Raw genomic sequence first — 21,682 nt, forward strand, 5'->3', positions numbered from 1 at the left:
TTTTAATTAGGCCTAACCTTGGCTAATGAGACCACATTGAGCCCTGAATAAGTTTATATTCATTAGTTAATTTTCTCCATTTCTACTTGAAGCCATGTGTAATGTTGAATTGTAAATTTTTTGGTTTACTTCTCTATATTTTCAGAAGACTGCAAGGGAAGGACTTCTCTAGAGATACTAGAATAAAATAAATTTTTGAAATAGTCTCTTGGAAAGCATTAGCGTGATAATAAGTCTGCTATTATGGTTTGTTTCTGAAAGGATGGAATTTTATTTTTTCCAGGCTACTGCAATCTGCATCTAATGAGGAGATGGAGATTTGTAGCTGAGAAGTATTGGGCAAGTTATAGTCTATGCAGAGAGCAAAAGCAAATGGGAAGTTCAGTCATTTTCATGGTAAACCATGACAAATATTGACGTGGTAGTGGCATACATTATCGAAGCAAAAATTACAGTTGAATCAAAGTGTTTGCCTTCTGATGAATGTGCTTATGCTTAATGTATGTTATTGTCTTAACTTTGGAATATAGCTGTTAAAAATCCCTTACTGCTGAAATCTCATTTGTGAAATTAGGGAATGAGAAAATTCCTGCCAACATACGTTCCTTTAGTTGTATGTGTAAAAGTAATTTTTGTCTGAGACTGCCTATTATCTCCTGACCTGTTACTCATCTACTCATTCACTTTGGTTTTTAATTGGGATTTCAGAAGTTTAAAATGCATCAAATGGAGAGTCCTGGCAATTCAATAAATGTTCGTCACGTTTTATACAGTACTGACTTTAAGGATGTTTTTGAAGATAGTAACATTGGCCTGCAAACATCAGTGGCTTTATTTGTACCATGTTTTCCTGATGCTTTTGAACTGTTACGTGTTTTTAGTGGCCTAAACTTAGGAGTAAAATTTGTTGAGTATATTAAAGTTTCTTACAGTGTTTTACCTCAGCCAGCTTGGGTTGTTATCTCAACAATAGCTTCTACTGAAGGAATTTGTTTTAATTCTGTCTAGACCAAACATTTGAAAAAGAAATGCAATACATCAAGTAGCGAGTTGCAGATGTAAAGAGCATTTCCTTTGGTGGTAAAGCAGCATAACATCTTGATTCTGATGCATGAGTGCTGTTGGGTTTGCAGAGAAGGAGTATCTGTTCTGTGCACTTCTCTAGTAGCTCATCTGAATATAGACTTTTTCTCTTCCTTCCTATCATTCAGAGCTTATACGTAAAGTTAGGAATGGGGCACCTGACTCAATTTGTGTGCTGTCTTCTGCATTTATCTGCATAACAGTTGATTTTAATAGGTAAAAAACAACTGAACGTACTGTTAAATCTTCCTTTGCTTCTCTGAAAACATAAAGCTTTATTTGGCTTGATCATACCGGTGAGCTATAGATGCCACTCAGTATTTTCCTAAAATACCAGAGCTGTGGTTATTTTTGAAGATGTTTTCTCCCAGTGAGCTAGTGCAGGAATTGCAGGTGTCAGCTTTTTGTGTTACCAGAAGCATTTTGATACTGTTTGTGCTTGTGACCAAGTCTGCTGCTATCTGTGTTTTCCTTCACTCTTCCCTTTTTTTTGTCTGAGAAAGTTCGTGGTTTACCTATGCAGCTGTAATTGAAGGAAACGAGATGGGATTAAAACAAACCTAGAGTTATTTTTCAGATGTAGTAAAATCCATAGTTCTTTGCAAAATTAGTTGAGACATTTTATCTAAGTTTGCAAGAAAAGTATTGGGAAGACCATCCCTCTTACTCTGGGCTTTTATCATCTCTGGTTTGTTCTCTTTATTTTTCTTGGGACTCTCCCTTGTGCACCCGAGATGGTCCTCTAGTTCTCCATCCCCTATTTATTCACCGTGAGCTGTTTGTAAATGATCAACAATCTAATTATGGAACTGCCATGATTGCTTTTTGCTAAACACTCTTAAGTGCCTGGTTTACCTTTTGTTGCACTGAATGTAAAGCTGCATGAGTATGGACTGGCTCCTCTTCCTTTCAACTGGAAGAGGCAATTGATATCCCAAGAGGTATCCCAAGGGATAATGTGGATGTTTGCTTGGGAGACTCTAATAAAAAAAGAGGTATAATTAAAACAGGAACTTGTTTGGTCTTGGTGTGTGAATTTCTTGTTTAGGTTTGTATGCTTGTTTCTGTAACTCATTCTAAAATCTAAGGTTACTTTAGGAAGGTTCAATTTTGAATTCAGTTGCTGTACAAGAATTAATGGACTTTTTTATGCAGGAAGCCAGTATCTACCACAGTACTGTAATATACTTGTGAAGAGGACTCTGAGTCTGTGGAATGTTGTTGTATAACTTAGCTAGCTATTTTCCTGTATCCATCATGGAGTACTTTGTCTGAAAGCTTGTTTTTTGGAAGGAGTCCTTACCAGCAATCATGCAGTCATCAGAGAGTACTTCACTACAGGATTCTGTTCCTATGGTAGGTAGTTTTATCTGGATTTCCCGGGAACTCCAGTCAGAAATGGAAAATTCAGTAAATACGTGCTACTTTGAGCCATTCAGAAAAAAAAAGCATTAGCATTTTGATTTTGTTTTGACCTTACGGTTAGAATAAATTACTGAAGGGGTGCTGCCTAAATATGCATCTAAGCAGATAATCAAGTATTTTTCCTTTTATTTTCTTGCTGGTAAGTGACATTAGGTGAATGCTGGCCCAGCCATGAGGATCTCTCTTTTAGAAATATAAGGAGAGATGTCTCTAGAAGAAGGAATGCTTCTTCCTGTAGCCCTTTGATCAGGATGTCTCTTCTTCATTGACTAATGAGTTGTGCTCAGCTTGCAAGCATCTATGATGGAATCAGGAGTTCACATCTTCTCTGTCAAGTTTAAGGATTTGTCACTGTATTCATGCATGTTTGCAGGTATAAAAGGGTCTTTAGACATTATGCTAGTTCCTCTATTTCCATGTTGTTTTCCTCTCCTGCTTAAGCAATCTCAACTTCCAGTTATCCCTCCTGCCTCCTCTCTGATCCTCTTGCTGCAAAGCAGCTTGTTAGAGCTTAGGCTGTTAAATTCAATGCTTACAAAACAAAAGTCTCTGAATTTCCGAAGCCTCCAGATCGTCTTGCTGCTCCTGAAGTAGCTGATAGAAACTTATTACCCAAACAGGCTGCCCAGAGAGGTTGTGGAGTCTCCTTTGGTGATATTCAGGACCCACTAGGTCACTTGCACTTATCTGTGCAACCATCTGTAGAGAACCTGCTTTAGCAGGGCCTTGGACTTGATGATCACCAGAGGTCTCTTCAAGCACAGACCCTGTGATTCTGTATAACAGTCTTCATGCTACAGCTATCAGGATTAGTGAATGCCTGTGAGTGGTTCTTTCCATTTCTGCACGTGTTACTGAAGGCTGGTTTGGAACGAGTATAGGAAAGTTATGGTTCTATTAGGCTAAGTTTGTCTTAAGCAGAAAAAATTGTTCTGTCTTGTGATACCTGAGTGGAAAGACAAGTATGGCAGTGATGCCTTATTTAGTCTTAAGATGATTAATTCATAGGCTATGTCTTTGGTGTTTCTCAAATTAGAAAATAGGTTTGTGTGACTTAAGTAGAAAGAAAAGATGAGCGTCCGTCTTCTTAAATGCACTGTAACTTCAAGGAATTGGAAAATGTCATCTTAAATTTTGAAGCTCTGCTTGACAAGATTGTGTTTAGAACTGTCTTGGAATCTGGTATATCATGAGTCCTGGAGGAGGAATGTTAAGGAAATGGAAGATTAAGTATAATCCAATTATCTCTAATCAATCAAGCAAAAATATTACCTATATATAACATAGAAGGAGCTGAGGGAGATTTATTAGTGAAATGAGAGTGTGCTCAGCAGCTCAGCGCTCTGTATGCCATTCATAGAATGAGACAGGGTTCCTTTTTTAGAGCATTTTCATTTATAGGATACTGTTGTAATGCATATATATACAAGGATTGAATTAAATTTTTTACATAATATGGCATCCCTAGATCCTCAGTGGCCGGATTGTCTGAACTGTAGCAATCAGATAATTTTAGGAACCCCCAAAACTTTTCTCATGAAACTACATTTGGAAAAATTGTCTTAAAAGCTGCCATTAGGTTAAGTTTTTGGATTATTTCCCTTCCCCTCTGCCCAAAGAACTTGTATCTTAGTTTAGGAACAAAGGCATAACTTTATGTCTTGCCATACTGAGTCTGTGCTGACGACTGTCCAAAAACCAGACTGCTCATGTCACACAAATTGTTTTGTCACCTGAAAATCGTGTATTGTAGAGTTAGTAATTCTATCTACATAGCACAGTCACGTTATAGTCAAGCTTATTTAGTGTTTTCATTGAGGAAACTTGAATGCTGTTAGAGCTACACAAAATGCATGTAGAGGAGATGTGTTAATCCTTCAGTTATTCTAAACCAGTACCTTACTTTCTGACCCTTATCAATCTTCACTGACATAATGATTTAACAGATGAGTTTTTCTAAGTACGGAGCAAAGAAGTAAGGCTAGAACTGCTTCCCCACAAGTCTACTTTGTTTATCATGTACCTCCCTAACAGATTCAGCTCCTGTTATCCCATATTCAGAACTAGGCTACCTTTCAGCTGTTCCCACTGTTGTTCTGCATGTGTGCACTGACAATAAGGAATCTTACAGTCTCAGAAGATGAAGAAATGAGGGATCAGCTGCATGCATTAGCAATGAAAAACAGGAGAAAATGCAACCCCCATCAGTGCTTTTTTGCAGCATGTGAAAATTGACTATAGGCTTCCTCCTGCCCCATAGGTACTTATCAGGGAGTGCAGGCCTTTAATAGAACAGCAGTAAGAAGAGCAGCATTAAAATCAGATAAGTAATTCTGGGTTCATTTGAATTGTACATACTGTACTGAAACAGAACTGTAAGTGATTTTAGGATATTGCTTAGAGATACGTGGACATTGGGCAAAGCTAGCACAAAACAAAAGTGTGTCATTTTGGGATGTAACTTCCCATTATTAACTTCCCATTAACTCATGGCATCATAAAGGAAAGGATGATTCTTTTGTCCGTAATGTTTTCCTTTTTGAGAAATGAATATTTGTGATATTTGTATAGCGTAAACTAAAGGGTGCCATAAACTCAGACAGTGGTGTAATGAACAAACTTTTATCTATACACAGTTTACTTCTTGAATACCTACAGCTTATTTTCTTATTACAAAACACTAAGTGTCAGACCTCCTGATCTGAAACCCGTGGAAATTTGAAATGCTCAAGTGCAATAAAGCAATTTTGTTTTTGTTGACTGAAATTACAGACATCAGAAAGTGGCACCACAGTTCTCTTAAATTAAACTAGCAGAAGTTTCACTTCAGTTTGCCTAGCAACTGTTTTGCAGCTATAATCACTCCAGAAATAGTTTGAATAATACTGAACATCAGGTTTGTAATATACTGCCAAAGCTAGTAGACTGATTTTAATAGTTTCTCATAACCTGTGAAGAAGGTTGAACTCTGACAGATCATAGAATGGCTTAGGTTGGAGGGGACCTTTAAAGATCATCTGGTTCCAAGCCCCCTGCCACAAGCAGAGTTGCCAACCACTAGATTGGGCTGCCAGGATCCCATCCATCCGAGCCTTGAATGCCTCCAGAGATGAGCATCCACAACCTCTTTGGGCAGCCTGTTTCAGTGCCTCACCACCCTCTGAATAAAAAATGTCTTCCTAACATCTAATCTAAATCTACCCTCTTTACGTTTAAAGCCATTCCTCCTTGTTCTGTCACTATCAGACCATGTGAAAACTTGTTTTCCTTCCTGCTTGCAAGGCTCCCTTCAATCCTGGAAGACCGCAATGAGGTGTCCCTGGAGTCTTCTCCAGGCTGAACAAGCCCAGCTCCCTCAACCTTTTCTTCGTAGCAGGGGTGCTCTAGCCCTTTGATCATCATCAGGCCCTCTCTGGACCTGCTCCAACAGCTCTGCATCCTTTCTGTACCGGGGGCTCCACTCTTGGACACGATACTTCAGATGGTTCCCCTTAAGATGCAGTAGGTTAGGGGCATCTTACTAGCACCTTATCCCTTGAACTTAGTTATTCCATCCCACACCTTGCCATGGGTAGGCTTGCTATCACACCTTTCCCCCTTCAAACCAAGTTTAACAACCTTCAGTGAATCCAGCCTGAATTCTTTCCCCAGTGACTTAGGTGGTTGATGCCATCAGCAGCCATCAAGCTAGGTGCCAAGGAAACTGCTCCATGGTTAAAATAATAATAATAATAAATTCCTGCACCAGCCTCTTAGCCATGTATTTTTTTTCAGATGGATTTTCCTGCTCCTCTCAGTATCCCTGCCACTGAAGGGATAGAGGAAAACACCACAATGTATTCCTGCTCCATCCGCCAACTGTCACAGTCCACTGAAGTCCCTTTTGATGATAGCCCTCAGGCTTTTCTCAGTGACTTCACTTACTGTCAGTAAGGGAGAACAATCAGAAGGGTGAACTGGACTAAGGTGCCTCCTAGTAATGTCTCTGACCTGGGCCTTAGGGAGGCAGCACACTGCAGGTAGGAATACAAATGGGATACCCTACCATATGGTAGGGATATGGAATACAGTAAGTCAGGTCTGGCTGATGTATGTATGGAGACCTCAGAAGGGAATTGTACTTAATTCTTTCTTGGTTGAGGCAGTCTTGAGGCGTGGAGTTGACCTCCTTGCCCTAGGCAACCTCTTGGGTGAACTTTCCACCACATTCTCACTTACCTGTCCCTTGAGTTCCAGAACCTCAAACCTATTGCATAAGGGCATCTGAGAAGGTGAGGGAGAGTGTTTTCCTGTGATGCCAAGCAGGGACCTGCTTCCATTCCTTCCCATCTCATAGGTCCTTTGCCTTGATGGTGACAGGGCAGGGGTTCTGCCACTTTTTGGGGTGCATCACAGTGCCTTTCTTGTAGATATGGCAGGGAGTTGCTCTATCAGTCTTGTCTCCTGCGCACATTCCCTGATGCTCCTTAATCTCTCTACCTCATTCTTGAGCTCTGCCACCAGGCTGAGCAGATCTTCCACCTTCTCACACCTCATGCAGGTGGTGTCTCTACCATCCTGCCAGGGTAGCAACAGGCTCAGGCACTCCCTGCAGCCAGAGACCTGAACCTCGGCGTTTCTGAACAGGCACTCGGTCTGGGTAGGCTGTTGGTATTCAGTTTTGTTGAGCTGACATCTTCTGAAGGAGACATGTAGATTATTCTGGCACTGCTGCATTAGTATCACATGTCAGCCAAGCAGAACTAACACCAGTTGCTAGCTGTCCAGTTTTCAAAGGCCAAGATTAGGACCCTCTGTGCTTTGCTGCGTAGAACTGGTGAGCTGCACTGGTGAATGGTTTAGGTAGATACTAACTCAGCAGGCTTCTGTTGTTGTATGGCTCTCAATGCTTTTCTTTCCTTTGTTTTATTGAAGTGGTGGACTGTGTTGCATCTGAGTGATTTATCTTCCGCTCCACCTCCTCTGTGCACCCAAATGGGTATTTTATGAATGGTATCTTATTTCCTCCATCCTACTGTCCATAGCAGGACAAGAAGAGATGGATTAAAAGCCATGAACCTCAGTCTCTTGGGCAGTGGCCCATAGTTTAGCTGCTTTTCACTGATCTTTGTCTCAAGTTTTGCACTTAATGTGTAATTTTTACCTGTTTGTTTAAATACTAAATACTAGACACAATTTAAACTTGATAGCACTTTTCCCTTTCATTTTCAGCCACTGTGCAAGAAAGCACATCAGTTTGCCAAAATCTGGCTGTGAATGTATATCTTAGCAAGCTGAATTCCCCTTGCTGCTACAGGACATTAACTAGCTTCTGAACTGGAAGTTCTCATTTGGAAGCTAGAACCGTAGTGAGTTCTTGTTGGGCAGAAGTTTCTTCCGCTGTAAAGTGGTAGCTTTGAAATCTCTTGGGGAGATATTTGAAAGTGGAAGATAGACAGATCCCACTAATGTAGGTTCTGCATTGCACCCAGTGCTCTGCAGGGTCTGCATTGTCTCTGCCCTAGAGTTAAAAACAGGAAAAAATCAGTGCTAAACATAACATTGTGCTGGAGGTTGTCTGTTGCTGCATCAGGTGTATGTAACATTTCCTCTTTAGGAATACTTGTGTTTATCAAAGGCCTGTGGCTTTAATGGGTTTATCTGTGGAATAAGATGAGCTAAGGTGAGGTATGGCCAGGTACTGAGAGAGTGTTCAGGTGCTGGAACAGGTTGCCCAGGGAGGATGCTCCATCCCTGAAGGTGTTTAAGGCCAGGTCGGATGGGGCCCTGGGCAGTCTGATCTGGCACTTGATTTAGTGGCTGGCATCTCTGCCTTGTGGCATGTTTTTGATGAGTAGCCATAGGAAGAACTTGTGTTTATGTAACATAAAGCACTGCATTGTAGAATTATTTGTTTTCGCAAGCGTTTAATGACTGGAATAATTATTTCCATGGAAAAGCAATGTTATGAAAACACTTCATTACATTATTTTATTGCCATTATAGGAAATGAGGTGCAACTATAAACGTTGCAAAAACACGTAAATAGTTGTGTGGAAAACAATTCCCACTTTCAAAAGTAGGGAGCAACAGTGTTTTTGGACTGCTGATAAACCAGCCTCTCTTCTGTTTCCTGTTTCTCCTTTCTAGGTGCATTCTATCTGGTATTTGAATATATGGACCATGATTTGATGGGACTGCTGGAATCTGGTTTGGTTCATTTTAACGAAAATCATATAAAATCATTTATGAGACAGCTGATGGAGGGTTTGGCCTACTGCCACAAGAAGAACTTTTTGCACAGAGATATAAAATGTTCAAATATTCTACTAAATAACAGGTATGAATAACACTTCTAGTATGTAAGTGTTGTACATTGGGATCATATTTAAATTTTTTTATAATCTTTACAGTTCACCTGCTTTAATCCATGAGCCAAAGTTTTTTTTATAGATTGCCTAGCTGATTTAGAAATTAACTGTAAAATAATAATCTGGTAATATTTCTGCTTGATACTGGATCTGGCAGTTTTCTTTTAAACTTGCATGTTAAAATAGCAAGGTTAAAACTTGTGTCTATTAAGTGAGAGGATGGGGAAAAGTTACCTGAGTTGAATTAAAACAGAGATTTTTAGGAGATCTGTTTGTGTATTCTTTTTATCATCGTTTCAAAATGAAGTGTGGATAGGCTGCTTCTTTGTGCCAGAATTCAGAAGCCTTCACTCTTATTAATCAGGATAATGCTTTACAACAATATTTGATTAGGTATTTTCCATCATGTTTTGGCTTGCAATTACAGCCACGATCAAAGGGAGAGAAGAATTTATAATCACAAGTGGTTTAAAAAAAACCATATTTGTAAACATGCTGTTGTTGAATGTGCAGCAGCAAAAATTAAGGTCACAACTGCAATTCACTGTTAGGAAGGATACTGAGAGTGAGACAGTGCTTTCTTACTGTGCAGAACTTCTGTCTCTGTCTTGAATTCTTATACCTGAATCTGAAAGGAGACAAAATAGAATTGCAGTGTACACGGAGGACAGCTAAAGCTGGTTAAAGAGTAGGAGGAGGAATATTCAAAAAACTCTGTTTTGAAGCAGGTGTATGATTGTGGTGTGAAAAATGATGAAGCTAGCAGATAACTTTAGTACAGAACTCCAGTTCACTACATCCAGTTGTACTGGAACTAGGGAGCAACAGTAAAAACTAGTAAGGTACAGATTTGACAGGTATTCTTACCGGTACAGAGCAGGTTGTCAGCTTCTGGGATGTGCTGACTCAGGAAGCTTTCAGGGTAGCATCATGAGATTCAGAAAAGGACAAGACAAGTTTATGGACGTCATTAAAATCTGCTAAAAGCATTAGACAGGGATCCCTAATTCAGAGATCCTGGGTGCTGGTTGTGTAGAAGGAAGGTGAGCCTCAAAGCTGGGAAGTCTCACACATTCACCTTAAAAATCTGCTCATGCCGTTGTTGGAGATAAAGCTCAAACATCTTATTTAGGAGGGCCCTGGTTTTGTCCCAGGTTTGCCCAAATTGAATTTCCCTTTTTTGTCCTTTTTTTTTTTTTTAAATTAATATTAGACTGTTTTCAGCTCTGGATGCCACCAACCTTGCAAGATTCTGATGCAGACTCTCGAACAGATGTGCACATGCCTCCACATAGCTCACCTTGCCCATTCACCTCATCTTTCTTGTCTGTTAGTCCAGTGGTGATGCTGACACTGTGCACGTGTGTGAGCTCAGAAGCTGAGATATGACTTGACACGTTACAGTAGAGGCAGTGCTTTCTGCTGTACCATGCTCCCTTGATTCTAGGATAAACAGTATTTTCCCCTAGGATGTTTTGTGAGTATCTTAGAGATTTCCACTTGAAGAAGAAAAACATAGTTGATTCGAATAGTTTTAAGCCAGTGCTTCTAAAGTCCCGTTACCATTACAGCCTGAAAGTGAAAGACATGGATTTTATGTATTTTAGCTATGCAAGTTAAACATCTGTACTCAAAAAATTGTTTGATATTCTACAAATACAGGATCTGAAGAATAAAAGTACATTGCTTTTGGAGCATCACCACGAAGTGTTACAGTAATTTCAGGCATATGGATGAGGGGAAAAAAGAAATACAAACTGTAATCTGTATATTTTGTTATCACAAAACTGTCATTCTCTCACATATCTGCAAGTCTTGCTGTAATTTGAAATAGACAAAACTTTCATTTATTTGAAAGTCGCTCATAATTACAGGGAAACCAAATCAAAACAAAGAATCCATGTAACATTGCCAAGTGTTTTCCATGTATGCACATTGCTTTATGTTTAAGTCATCCCAGCTTTGTGGATGTAGGGGTTTCTCATTGAGTAGTGAAAGTGTTTGTGGTAAAAGCAAATGAAGAAAGCCAGGCAAAACTCTGTATCATCCACATTTCTTCTCGTGTATGGGAAAACTCAAGGGCTTAGGGCTTGTATCATTCAGCAAATTGGCTGCTGGCAAAAATAGAAGCCTTTATCTGGTTGGTTATCCTGTTCTGAAGGCCATATTTAAGCTTCAGAAGAACAAAAGAGTGCTTAGACTTGCTAGAAGGAAGTAGGGTTGCTGCTAGGTTTTTGTTGTTGTTGTTTTAGCTGTACAAATCCTTATGCTAGCAGTACTTCAACTATCAAAGCATCAAAAAATAAAGAAGTTTCCTCCATCAGTTTTTTTTCCTGCAGAGTTGTTGGTTTGAATGTTTTAACAGTATGCACCCTAAATCTTGAGTAGCATTCACTGGTGTAAATTCCGCTTCGTCACTGTATGTAATTTTGCTTGCTTTTCTTTGGCAGTGAGTAGGTTAGTGTATTTATTAATTGAAGAGAGATGTGATTTCTAAGGCATTTCCTGAAGCTCAGTTGCAGCTGTCTGAAAACCTGAAACTTGAACTAGTTTTAGCAGGGTGAACTCCTAAATAATTCTTTCCTTTTCCCACCAGAGGGCAGATAAAGCTTGCAGATTTTGGGCTTGCTCGGCTGTACAACTCGGAAGAAAGGTAAGATATGATTGTACTGTGAATAAGCATTGACAGGTATGTCTTCTTTCATAACTCTTGAGTGTTGTGAGGGCTGGAAAAAAAAACTATTTATTTGTCTGGAGATGTTATTGTACTGTAAGATAAGTAGCATTGCTTAGGAAATTGTAAGAATGCGTGTTATCTCACACAGCATACAAACACAAAGCTCCCTTTGTACGAGTGATTGCCCTTATGACTATTGAGGGTAAATAACTGTAGAGAGGAGCTGTATATTGTTTGGAATTAAGAGTTGCAGTTTTAATAAGGTTACATCCTGCAGACATTTACTAAATGTTAGTTTATGGTCTTGTAAACCTGTGTTTTTCTGTTGATGTACCTAGGAGAGGTTTATTTAGGAACAGTGACATTTATTCTGACATAAATCCAATCCATTTACTGTCTTTTTTTTTTTTTTTTTTTTTTTTAAGCATTACTTTTGTGTAAGATTTAATCTTAAATTTGAAGAGGTTTATTGTATTCTTTAGGCAGTCAGTGCTGTTACATCTGTTGGAAACAGAGATACAAGTTTAAATAAAAGCTCTTCTGAAACCTCTTGTGACTTGTGCTTCTGTTGTTGATGGCTCTGTTACAATTGTACTCCAGGAAACAGGTGCACAGCCTTTATGATTAAGAATTTTAATATATATATTGTGGTGTTATGTATTTGTTACTTGGACTGAGATTTTCAAAGTCAAGGTTGAATGTTAATTACATCGATATGTACGACGGATGGCTGGATATTGAGAATGTTAGGTACTTAAGCTTTGAGTTCTGCGTGCCCAACTTGGGAAACTGTGTCTGCATGATCAATTTTGAGTTTATTTTCTCACAGACCTCTGAGGTTCTTCAGTGCAACAGTGTTATTTTCACTGTCTTCTGAGCTGTTATTTCAGGAAGGTATGCTCAAGTAACAATTAGGGAAACTGTTTGGAGTACAGTATTGGGGTAAGATCATTTGTAGCAGCTGGTAGGCAGTTAGCAGTAGAACTGGAGGGAACGGTCTCAAGTTATGCCAAGGGAAGTTCAGGTTGGATGTTAGGAATGTTTTTTTCTCTGGAAGAGTGATCAGAAGCTGGCATGGACTGCCAAGGGAGGTGGTTGACTTTCCGTTCCTAGAGGTGTTCAAGCAGCGTTCAGATGTTGTCCCAAGGGACACGGTGTAGTGGGAAATATTGGTGGTTGGTGGACAGCTGGACTGGATGATCTCGGAGGTCTTTTCCAATCTTGTTGATTCTGTGGTTCTAATTCACTTTCATTTTGGATGTACTTATAACTAAAGAGATGATGCCATCCTACCTAGCTACTTTAATCTTCCCCAGGCTGACTTCTTGTTGGTTTACTGTCATTATCTTTAATATCTTTTTAAATTAAGATGTTGGTTATAGAACTAAATGTTAAGAATTGAAAGAGTGGAAGTTCAACATCCTTATAATGCAAATAACGTTTTACTGAATGTGAAAACAACATTACCTCATTATAGATAAATTAAACAAGACTAAAATGTACTTACTGTAGCTAATAACATTGCTAATTGAGCTTGGGAAGATTATTAGAATCTCATGAGTATATTTTTTGCAATTCTTTTGGCATTCATTTTCCTTCTGAATAGCTTCTGACCTGCAGTAACGTCAGTACTTGAAATACACCAACAAACATATAAGTGATGATTAGGTTTGTGTATTTTACTCTTGTTTTACTGTTGTTGGAATGACACGCTTTTCAAAAGGTTACAGAGTTTAGTAGGAGCATGATGGAGAGGAAGTAAAATTGTAACCGAATTCCTATCAGTTATTCTAGTTTCTTCTTTAAGTGTTATTTTGGAGGCTTTAATATGTTTAGAGTAGAGCTATGACAGATTGTGTGAGAAAACAGCTGTTCAAACAAGAATGACAGTATACCAATATATATATATGTGAGTGGCTTATCTGTAGAGGAAGTCCATACCATGTAAACATTTTGAACGTGGATGTTTGCTTCAGAGATAAATATATGGTGGAACTACTTCCAAAAAAAAACCCACACTGTGTTAATTTTAGTAAACCAAAAATAGGGGGCTTTATGAAAAAAGCTGGGACAATTTTGCAGAAATGATACCTGTAGTGCTAAGCACGTTGTAAGAGCTTGTAAAAACACTGCACTTAATGCTGCTCTGCTTTTTTCTTTGGAGTTACTTAGTATTGGTAAACTCGTGATCTTAAAACTGGAAGGATTTTTTTTACCACTCTTAAGAACCATCCTACTGTTGTCCCGGCCCATCCCCCCTCTTTACAAAGCAAACAAAGCAAAAACTAAGTGGAAAACAGCCCAACCCTACCATCTGCTATGACTCCTGTTCTGAACTGTTGATGCTCTGTGTTGGCCACTGCACAGAAAATGCATGTCTGAAGTAGTGGAATCCTTGTGTTAGTGTGAGGATGGAAAGGATTATTCACGATGACCAGAACTTCTGGTTAGAGCTGTAAAGAATTAAAAATGTTGAAATAAAGGAATATATTAGAAATGGTCCAGACTTAGAATTCAAAGTTGTTGAAGGACATAGTTTGAGAGAAAGGCTTTGTTTCTTTCTTTCCAGAGAGGAGAGTGACTGATTTTCCCATTTTTAAAATGTTTGTAGAAATCATGTCTTCAGTATTCTAATAATTAGCAGTTATTGAGAAATCACTTTTTTATCAAAGCAGATCTTTTTCCTGAAATGGCTAGCAGTGTGAAAAGTGAACTGTTTGATTATCTAAATACAGGATGCACATAGCATCAAGATGGCTTGCTGATTACTTGTGTATCTCTGAGGTCTCGTTTCAGACTGTTCAATAGCCTTGGTCAGATGGATGTGTTGCTTTTTTGCAGTTGTAACTTCGTAGAACTGAAAAGAAGGAAGGCAACGCTGTCCTTAAATAACACCATGGAATTATACCCCTCAAAATATCACTTTTTTCAGAAATGAGATTGTAGCAAAATGATAGTCCTCTTTTTTTTTTGCTCCCTCCAACAGCCGACCATATACCAACAAAGTTATTACGTTATGGTATCGGCCTCCTGAACTTCTGCTTGGAGAAGAAAGATACACGCCAGCTATCGATGTCTGGAGCTGTGGGTAAGAGTTTGGTACACAAGTGTAGCAAGCACAACAACAAGCCAGCAGTGCATATTTCTGTCAGTCTGTACTGGAAGCCATAATGATGAAATTGTATGAAACTGTTTTACAGCTGCATCCTGGGTGAACTTTTTACAAAAAAGCCAATATTTCAAGCAAATCAAGAACTTGCTCAGCTGGAACTTATAAGGTAACTAGCAGGCACTACAGTGTTGTAGGTGCCTGGTAAACTGCCTATCTTTTTCACATTAAAAACAAAGGTAACACACTGCTGACAATTACAAGTACTTCATTATCATCCTGAGTGAGATATCAGTGGTTTTCAGGGGCATGTAGAATAAGTGTCTTATGTGTGGATGTGGGGAAGTGTTTCAAAATGCAGCTGGAGCTTTTCCTATTACTGAAGTTGTAAAAGAATGTAATTCCTTTTCAAGATGGCATCACAAATTCTTTATAGCAAATCAAAAAACATGGTCAGTAAGGACAGCAGGTTTAGGAGCAGTAGGTGCTTTGTATGCTGCTTGCCTTAAGATCTTGCATTGAGTTTTCCCACGTGTGCACCTGGGCTTTCTTTTTTTCATATATTTCTCTTCCCTTACAAACTGCCAGATACTTTATGGGGGTGAATATTTTGTTTACTACATTATGTCAGTAAATTTTAGGATGGCCTGTATATAACTCCATGGAACCAGTGCATCTTGTTTTCCTCTTTATTTTGCAAGCAGAAATTGCTCTTGATTCTGATATCATAGCTGACCTCATAAGTGAGCAGACACCCTCTTCCTAAAAACAAGGGGGAAGGAGGGTGAGTCCTGTAGAACTTACAGCACCAGAAGAGGAAATAGTAAAATTATTTTTAAAATCAGAGTATTTTAAAATGTAAGTTATATACTGAAATGTTTTTCGAGATAGATTAAATGTCAGTGTGCTTCTGTGTAATATTTTACTAGCTGATGAGGAGAAATAAAGTTTTTAGGAGGTGCAATACTACCAGTCATCATTCTTGGTAGAACGAAGTTGTAGATTTTGGAAGTCTTTGCTTTTGTCCACTAGATGGCAGTGAGAGGGCAGGCATCAGAAATTTTACCTCCTGGTACAGCAAATCCAGATTTTGAGATTTCTTTCTGCTGGAAGAATGCTGGCAGCCAGCTGCTTGTAGCTATTTTTCCTCTCCATTTTATTCAGTACTATGCATTTGGAGACTGTTTAGGTGTAATATATCAGTTTTAGTTTATAATTTTATACACAATCTCTGTAACCGTCATGTTACAGTCAACAGTTGTACATTTTATTCTTTCTAGCTTTAATGCTCAAATATAGAACTGAAGTAAATTCTGTTAGGAAAAAGACAGAATTTATTTTCTTCCTGAAAGTAATGTACTTCAAACATAGGGACGTAATTAATTCATACTTAGGTCTCTTGCACAAGCAATTTAAATCAAATGAATGGAGAAGGGTGAAGTAGGGAAATACATTTCCTCAGCAAGTTCTTTTATTGACTGCCTTCATCAGAAGTCTTAAACATTGCAGGGTAAATTACTCCCATTCTCCTGCTGAGAAGCGTGGTGTTAGGCTGTGCTGCCATCCTTGATGGGAAAAAACAGGCATGGATGGAGAGGGAGGACCGAGGCTAAGGACAGTTCCATATATGGAAATAGATTAGGCCCTACACAGAAGACTAATAACTGTAATGAAAAAGTAAAGATAAAAATAAACAAGATTGAGCTGCTAAAAGCTTGTATTTACCCCTAGGACTTAAAGGGTCGGTTGTTTTGTGTTTTTTTTTTCCTCCAAGAGCATCTTCTGTGTCAACTAAATTCTTGTTAAAGTTAATACTTCTTCAGGCCTTTGGTATTTCTTTCTTCACTGCAATTAGGAGCTAACAGCCCAGCATCCTAGATCTGGGTCATCCACTTCTCCAGATCAAATACATGAATGGTGTCCAGGCATAGTTAGTTGACTTTCAGAATGTAACCTTTTGTGCAGAAGATGCTTTAGAGTGGTTGGGGCACAGAAATAGTGGATTTTATGAAGTTTAGTTTGTGAAGAGTGGTTACCTTTCCTAGATAATTAACCATTCCTTAATGGTGTCAGGCCTTTCTGTAGAGAAATTTTAGCTAAATGGAACTGAATGTTAACATTAGATAATGAGTTTTGCATTTACTGTACTTCTAAGAATGAAATGACAGCTGTGCACACTTGTGCTTTTGGATCTCATGCCTTTCTTTCCTCCTCTTTTTGTACAGCCGAATCTGTGGGAGCCCTTGTCCAGCAGTGTGGCCTGATGTTATAAAATTAGCTTATTTCAACACAATGAAACCAAAGAAGCAGTATCGTCGAAAACTGAGAGAAGAGTTTGCATTGTAAGGACAAAGGATTAGTTTACTCAGTTGTAACAGCATTACGTGTTGTTGGCATCTTTGTGAACTTAATGGATGTTCAGCCAGTTTCTAGAAAACACTCATGTGTAAAGAAAAATGGCTTTCGAATCCTAGAAGATTCCTGCAGAGCTTGTATTAACCCTTATTTAATAAAGTTTCAAGAAGGGAGAAAGAAGGCCCTAAAATTTCAGCCACCTGTCAGCTTTCACCTAAGGACACATTTGTTTTCTGTGATTGGTACACCTGCTTGCTTTCCCTGTCCAAAAAACAGCTTGCAGTACTTAATTGTTTTTTATTAGGACAACTGAGAACAGCTAAATATGAAGTCTGGTTAACGTTACAGTCTTTTGGGTCATAAATTCATTCAACACAAGAGTTATCTGAACAGTCTATTCTAAAATACTGTGTACCATTGGATCTTTTTTTTTTTTTTTTTTGCAAATATCACACATGAAAGCTATGGAAAGCAGCTGTAGATTCAATTTAAAGGGATTGTTCCCTTCCTTCATCTGCTTCAGGGTTTAGGATCAGTATATCATCCTGCTTGAACTAACAAGGCTTTCCTAAAGCAGTAGAGTTGTTTTGCTTGGTCCATACAAAATTGCACCTCTTTGTGCACCAAATTCCAAAGTGTGAAGTAACACTATATAGTCTTGGCTTCAATTGTGTTGGGTTTTTGCTTTGTTTTTTTGTTTTTTTTTTTTAAGAGCAGTATTTCAATCAAGTCAGCCACATACAGAAACACAACTGCCCACAGTCACCCCCACCTCTGCAAAAACAAACAAACAAACAGAAAAACCAAACCCATAAGACACTTAGGTTTCTATGTTTACAGAGGTTGGTAAAGATGAACTTTGTTATCTGCCTCTTAAAAGTAAATTCTTCATTTTAGATGTTCAGTTATTCTGGAGAGTTGTTCTAATGAAAACTTTGCACTGAAGTATGTGATTCAGAAAACAGGTGATGCTTTTTCCCACTGTGTTCTTTTGCAGCATCCCACCAGCTGCATTAGATTTGTTTGATTACATGCTTGCTCTGGATCCCAGCAAGCGCTGCACAGCTGAACAAGCTCTTCAGTGCGAGTTTCTGCGAGATGTGGAACCATCTAAAATGCCTCCCCCAGAGTAAGTCATTTCCATTAGTAATATTCTTTAACCTACAAAACAGCAGCAAACATGTACTGAGTTCATTAAGCTCGTTGTGTTTCCGTTGAAGAAGCTTGTTGTGGAAGAAAATTGTCAATATGTACAGTTGGTGATTCTGCACTGAAGTGCAGTTTAGTGGCTCTTACGTCACGATATCAGTGGCTGTGAGGATCTGAGATGAGTTTGAACTGATGCTCCTGGAATTAGTGACTGTCATTTTTTAAAAAGGAATGTATCTGCTTATCAGTGTCCATGTTTTCCAAGGGTTTTGGGGCCCCTCATGATCCTGAATTACCTTCTTTGGTGGCTTTTTCAGGCAAAGAGGTATGAAATTGCTTCTGACAAGTCTTACAGTGACCCATGAAACGTATCAGTCAAATGCCACTAATAAGAACAGAATAGTTTACCCCATTCTGAAGGCCAGAGCTTGCTGCAAACTCCCATAAGGAAGTAATATCTGAACAGAGGTGTTTCTTTCTCAGCTGCCAGCCCTTAAATGAGGTTAGGGAGGGGTGGACCCAGGATTTTGCTTCCACCTGTGCTCCCAGGGCTAGCCGTGCTTCTTCAACAGGTGCTCAATCACTGGTTCAGGCTGTGATCTTACAGTTCCCATACAATGACAGAATGACATTAGGCACAGAATTCTTTAAAGGTATCTGAGAGTTAAAGTAAAATACCATACTTGATTTACTGTGCCAAATGAGATGCCTGGTTCTCCAGAAGTGAAATATTTTGTGTGGCTTTTTATTTGTTCTTTTCTCTCCTCTGAACAGAGATATATTGCAATGTTCAGTAGTTCTTTTTTTTTTTTTACAGTGACTTGATTGTCACTTTAGGCATTACAAACTTTTACTCAGGGCTCATTCCAATACAATGGAAAACATTTAAAGAGTCTGCAAGTTTAACTTTTCCCTTGAGATAGCTGCCTAATGACAGAACATTTAATAGTTTGACTAAATTGTACCTTCAAGGCAGCCTTGCTGACTTCTTAATAATTAGTTACAAACTGGAAAAAAATAGTTCAGCTTTATCTAAGAATTTCATTAAAAATCTTTCAAGACTTACCTGTAACATATAGGAGGTAGTAAAGAATGCATAAGACTGAGTCTCTTTCCATCATCTGAACTTTACTAAACAGCAGTATTAAATATTAAGCTGTTCATTAAAATCTCAGAACCTTGTTGCTAATGCATTTTGAAGTTAGGGAATGAGAAGAAGACGTTCTCTTCTTTTCAGGGCCTTGGTAGTGCATCTATTCTAGAAACTGATGCAAGAAAATTAAAAGCAAACAAACAAATTGTCCTTTGGTATCCTTTTAAAAATGGACACCAACATTTGTTGTAGTGAAATGAAAATGATGACTCTTCTCAAGAAAGAATAAGGCTCCTCTCTTGGAAGAAACAGCTGCTCATTGCTGATTGCAAGTACTGTAGGATAATTCTTATAGTTTCTTGATTGATCCAAGCTGTTGTTGACTAAATACCTGACAGGTCTTTTGACCTGCTGTTCTGTGGAGAAAGAGAATAGAAAGCAACTGTCAAAACTTCCTTTCCAGTGATTCTTATCATCTGTCACCTCATTTTTTTTCATGTTCCTGGGTGAGAGAACTGCTCAGACAGTTACTACTGATACGTAAAGGGAAAACAGAAGGACCTGTTTTAATGCCATATCTCAGTATTTCCATAAGCTATGGGGTGGGACTCTGTGTTCCTCAGGAGATCTGAATTGGGATACCTGTAGGGAGGAATAGTAATGGGAAGATTGAACTGATTTCCAATGAGTGCTGTAGAAGATATTTTTCCTCTGCTTTTGTCTGTCTTAAAGGGCTGGAGTATCCCTTGTTCTTCCTATCAACCTAAATTTGTTAGTGTTGAGTACTATTTATTCCTGCAACATTTTTTTTCCCCTTTCTTGGTTGCCTGTGCTGTATGGCTGCTCATACTGGATAGCCATGTCTGCTACTGTGAACAAATGTAACTGCGCAGATGTGGTACTTCTACAAGCAAGAAAGTGACAGTGATTCTCATAGTAAGATGCACGTTCCTGTTCTCTGCCAGAGAGACCTGCACTTGTGAAGTAGGCAATTGAAAAAGAGACTTGATGCGGGAAAGCCTACCTGACTTTGGATGTTTCCTGATGCATTTCTAAATTCCAGCAGGCTCATCTTTACAAATGCTGTGCTATGCGTAATTTGAATATTTATTTTACCACTGTAGTTAAAGAAACATTTTTTAAAAATCTGGGATAAAACTGATATCTCTGATCGTTCTTTGCAGCCTTCCTTTGTGGCAGGATTGCCATGAGCTGTGGAGTAAAAAACGCAGAAGACAGAAGCAAATGGGCATGACTGATGATGCAACAGCAACTAAAGTCCCTAGGAAGGATCTGTCTCTAGGCATGGATGAGAGCAGAACCAACACCCCACAAGGCATGCAAACTTCTTCCCAACTCAAAACTCAGGGCAGCTCTAGTGTAGCACTTGGTCAGTAATATTTTCGGTTCTTAAATTTACTTTCTACTTGGATTGCACCTCTAGAAATTTTAGGTGTTGTTTTCAGAGTACTGACTGGATTCTTGAGTCTCCTGGATTCTTGAAGGAGGGAACGGTATTGTAAGTTAAATCTTTGTTACAAAAGATTTGCCTTTATTTTTGGGAATTCCTTTTTATTCTTTCTTTTTTTAATCTAGCCAGAGCAACTATCTTGCTCTGTATTTTTGAGGAGGTTTTATCCCTTGTAAGAGATAAAAATCTTCTGTAATCCCACTAGTCAGTTTGTACTCTTAAGTTCATCATGGACTTCACAGGTTGAAGATACTGATGAACTGACAAAAGGCAGACTTTAAAACAGCCATCACTTGAAATAGAAGAGATTACCTCAGTGTGTCACTTTGGCCTTCGTGTTTCCAAGCTGTTTGGGCTAACTCAACTTTAAAAAAGAAACTAAACAAACAAACAAAAAAACCAACCACCCAAATATCTTATTAAAAAGTAGTAACTACCTCTGCAGCTTGCACAGCCTTTAATTCAGAAACTGAACTGAAATGTCTTGCTTGTGTGCTTACGTAGTGAAGAATAATGTGAGTAGTAAAGTAGTGGTCTCCTTATGTGGAAACCAGCTGAGATGATCAGCACTGAGTAGATACCTGGTAAGTTTAATTTAGGCCATTTTTAATTGTGCCAAGTGACCTTAAATCCTATGACACTTACACAGGTGTTGATCTGAAGAAAAACAATAAATGGATTCACTGAGCATGGTAGTTCTTGAATATTAGCCATCTTGAATCAGCTCTTCATTTAACAGTGGAGCAGAGCTCCAAATGTAGTACACAAAGATAAATGTTAAACATGTACACATTGTTATTTTCATCGTGTTTTTACTGCAGTTTATTGCTTGTTCCTATTCATCCTGTTCCTTACTAAGAGCTGATAAGCTGGCTGTGAGCTTCTGCCACTCTACCACTCTGAGCAGTGTTGGCAGTATTTCCAAAGATGCCTTTCTGCAGCCCTCGCAGTGTTTTCCCCACAAATGCAA

The 21,682-nt window shown here is 38.7% G+C and overlaps 1 protein-coding gene and 1 long non-coding RNA gene across 9 annotated transcripts in view; one reads left to right on the plus strand and one right to left on the minus strand.

The window, feature by feature from the left end:
- The window catches only part of CDK13 (cyclin dependent kinase 13), a 55,145-nt gene that overhangs the window by 25,075 nt on the left and 8,388 nt on the right, over window positions 1–21,682 (plus strand). For 5 of the 8 annotated variants that reach the window (XM_052698984.1, XM_052698989.1, XM_052698983.1 and 2 more), the window contains exons 6-12: window positions 8,638–8,827; window positions 11,455–11,511; window positions 14,522–14,623; window positions 14,736–14,813; window positions 16,870–16,986; window positions 17,997–18,128; window positions 20,426–20,631. In XM_052698984.1, the coding sequence (XP_052554944.1) occupies window positions 8,638–8,827; window positions 11,455–11,511; window positions 14,522–14,623; window positions 14,736–14,813; window positions 16,870–16,986; window positions 17,997–18,128; window positions 20,426–20,631 (882 nt within the window). The remainder of the gene's footprint in view (window positions 1–8,637; window positions 8,828–11,454; window positions 11,512–14,521; window positions 14,624–14,735; window positions 14,814–16,869; window positions 16,987–17,996; window positions 18,129–20,425; window positions 20,632–21,682) is intronic. The other 3 variants (XM_052698985.1, XM_052698990.1, XM_052698991.1) reach the window with 1 other exon arrangement.
- Window positions 11,924–20,427, minus strand: LOC128088461 (uncharacterized). The gene is made up of 2 exons (XR_008210258.1): window positions 19,215–20,427; window positions 11,924–18,160 (listed from the first exon to the last, which is right to left on the minus strand). It is a non-coding gene; the product is annotated as an uncharacterized LOC128088461 (long non-coding RNA).

The sequence above is a fragment of the Tympanuchus pallidicinctus genome, unplaced genomic scaffold (genome assembly GCF_026119805.1).
Source record: "Tympanuchus pallidicinctus isolate F22 unplaced genomic scaffold, pur_lepc_1.0 scaffold34, whole genome shotgun sequence".
In the NCBI taxonomy this organism is placed as follows: Eukaryota; Metazoa; Chordata; class Aves; order Galliformes; family Phasianidae; genus Tympanuchus; species Tympanuchus pallidicinctus.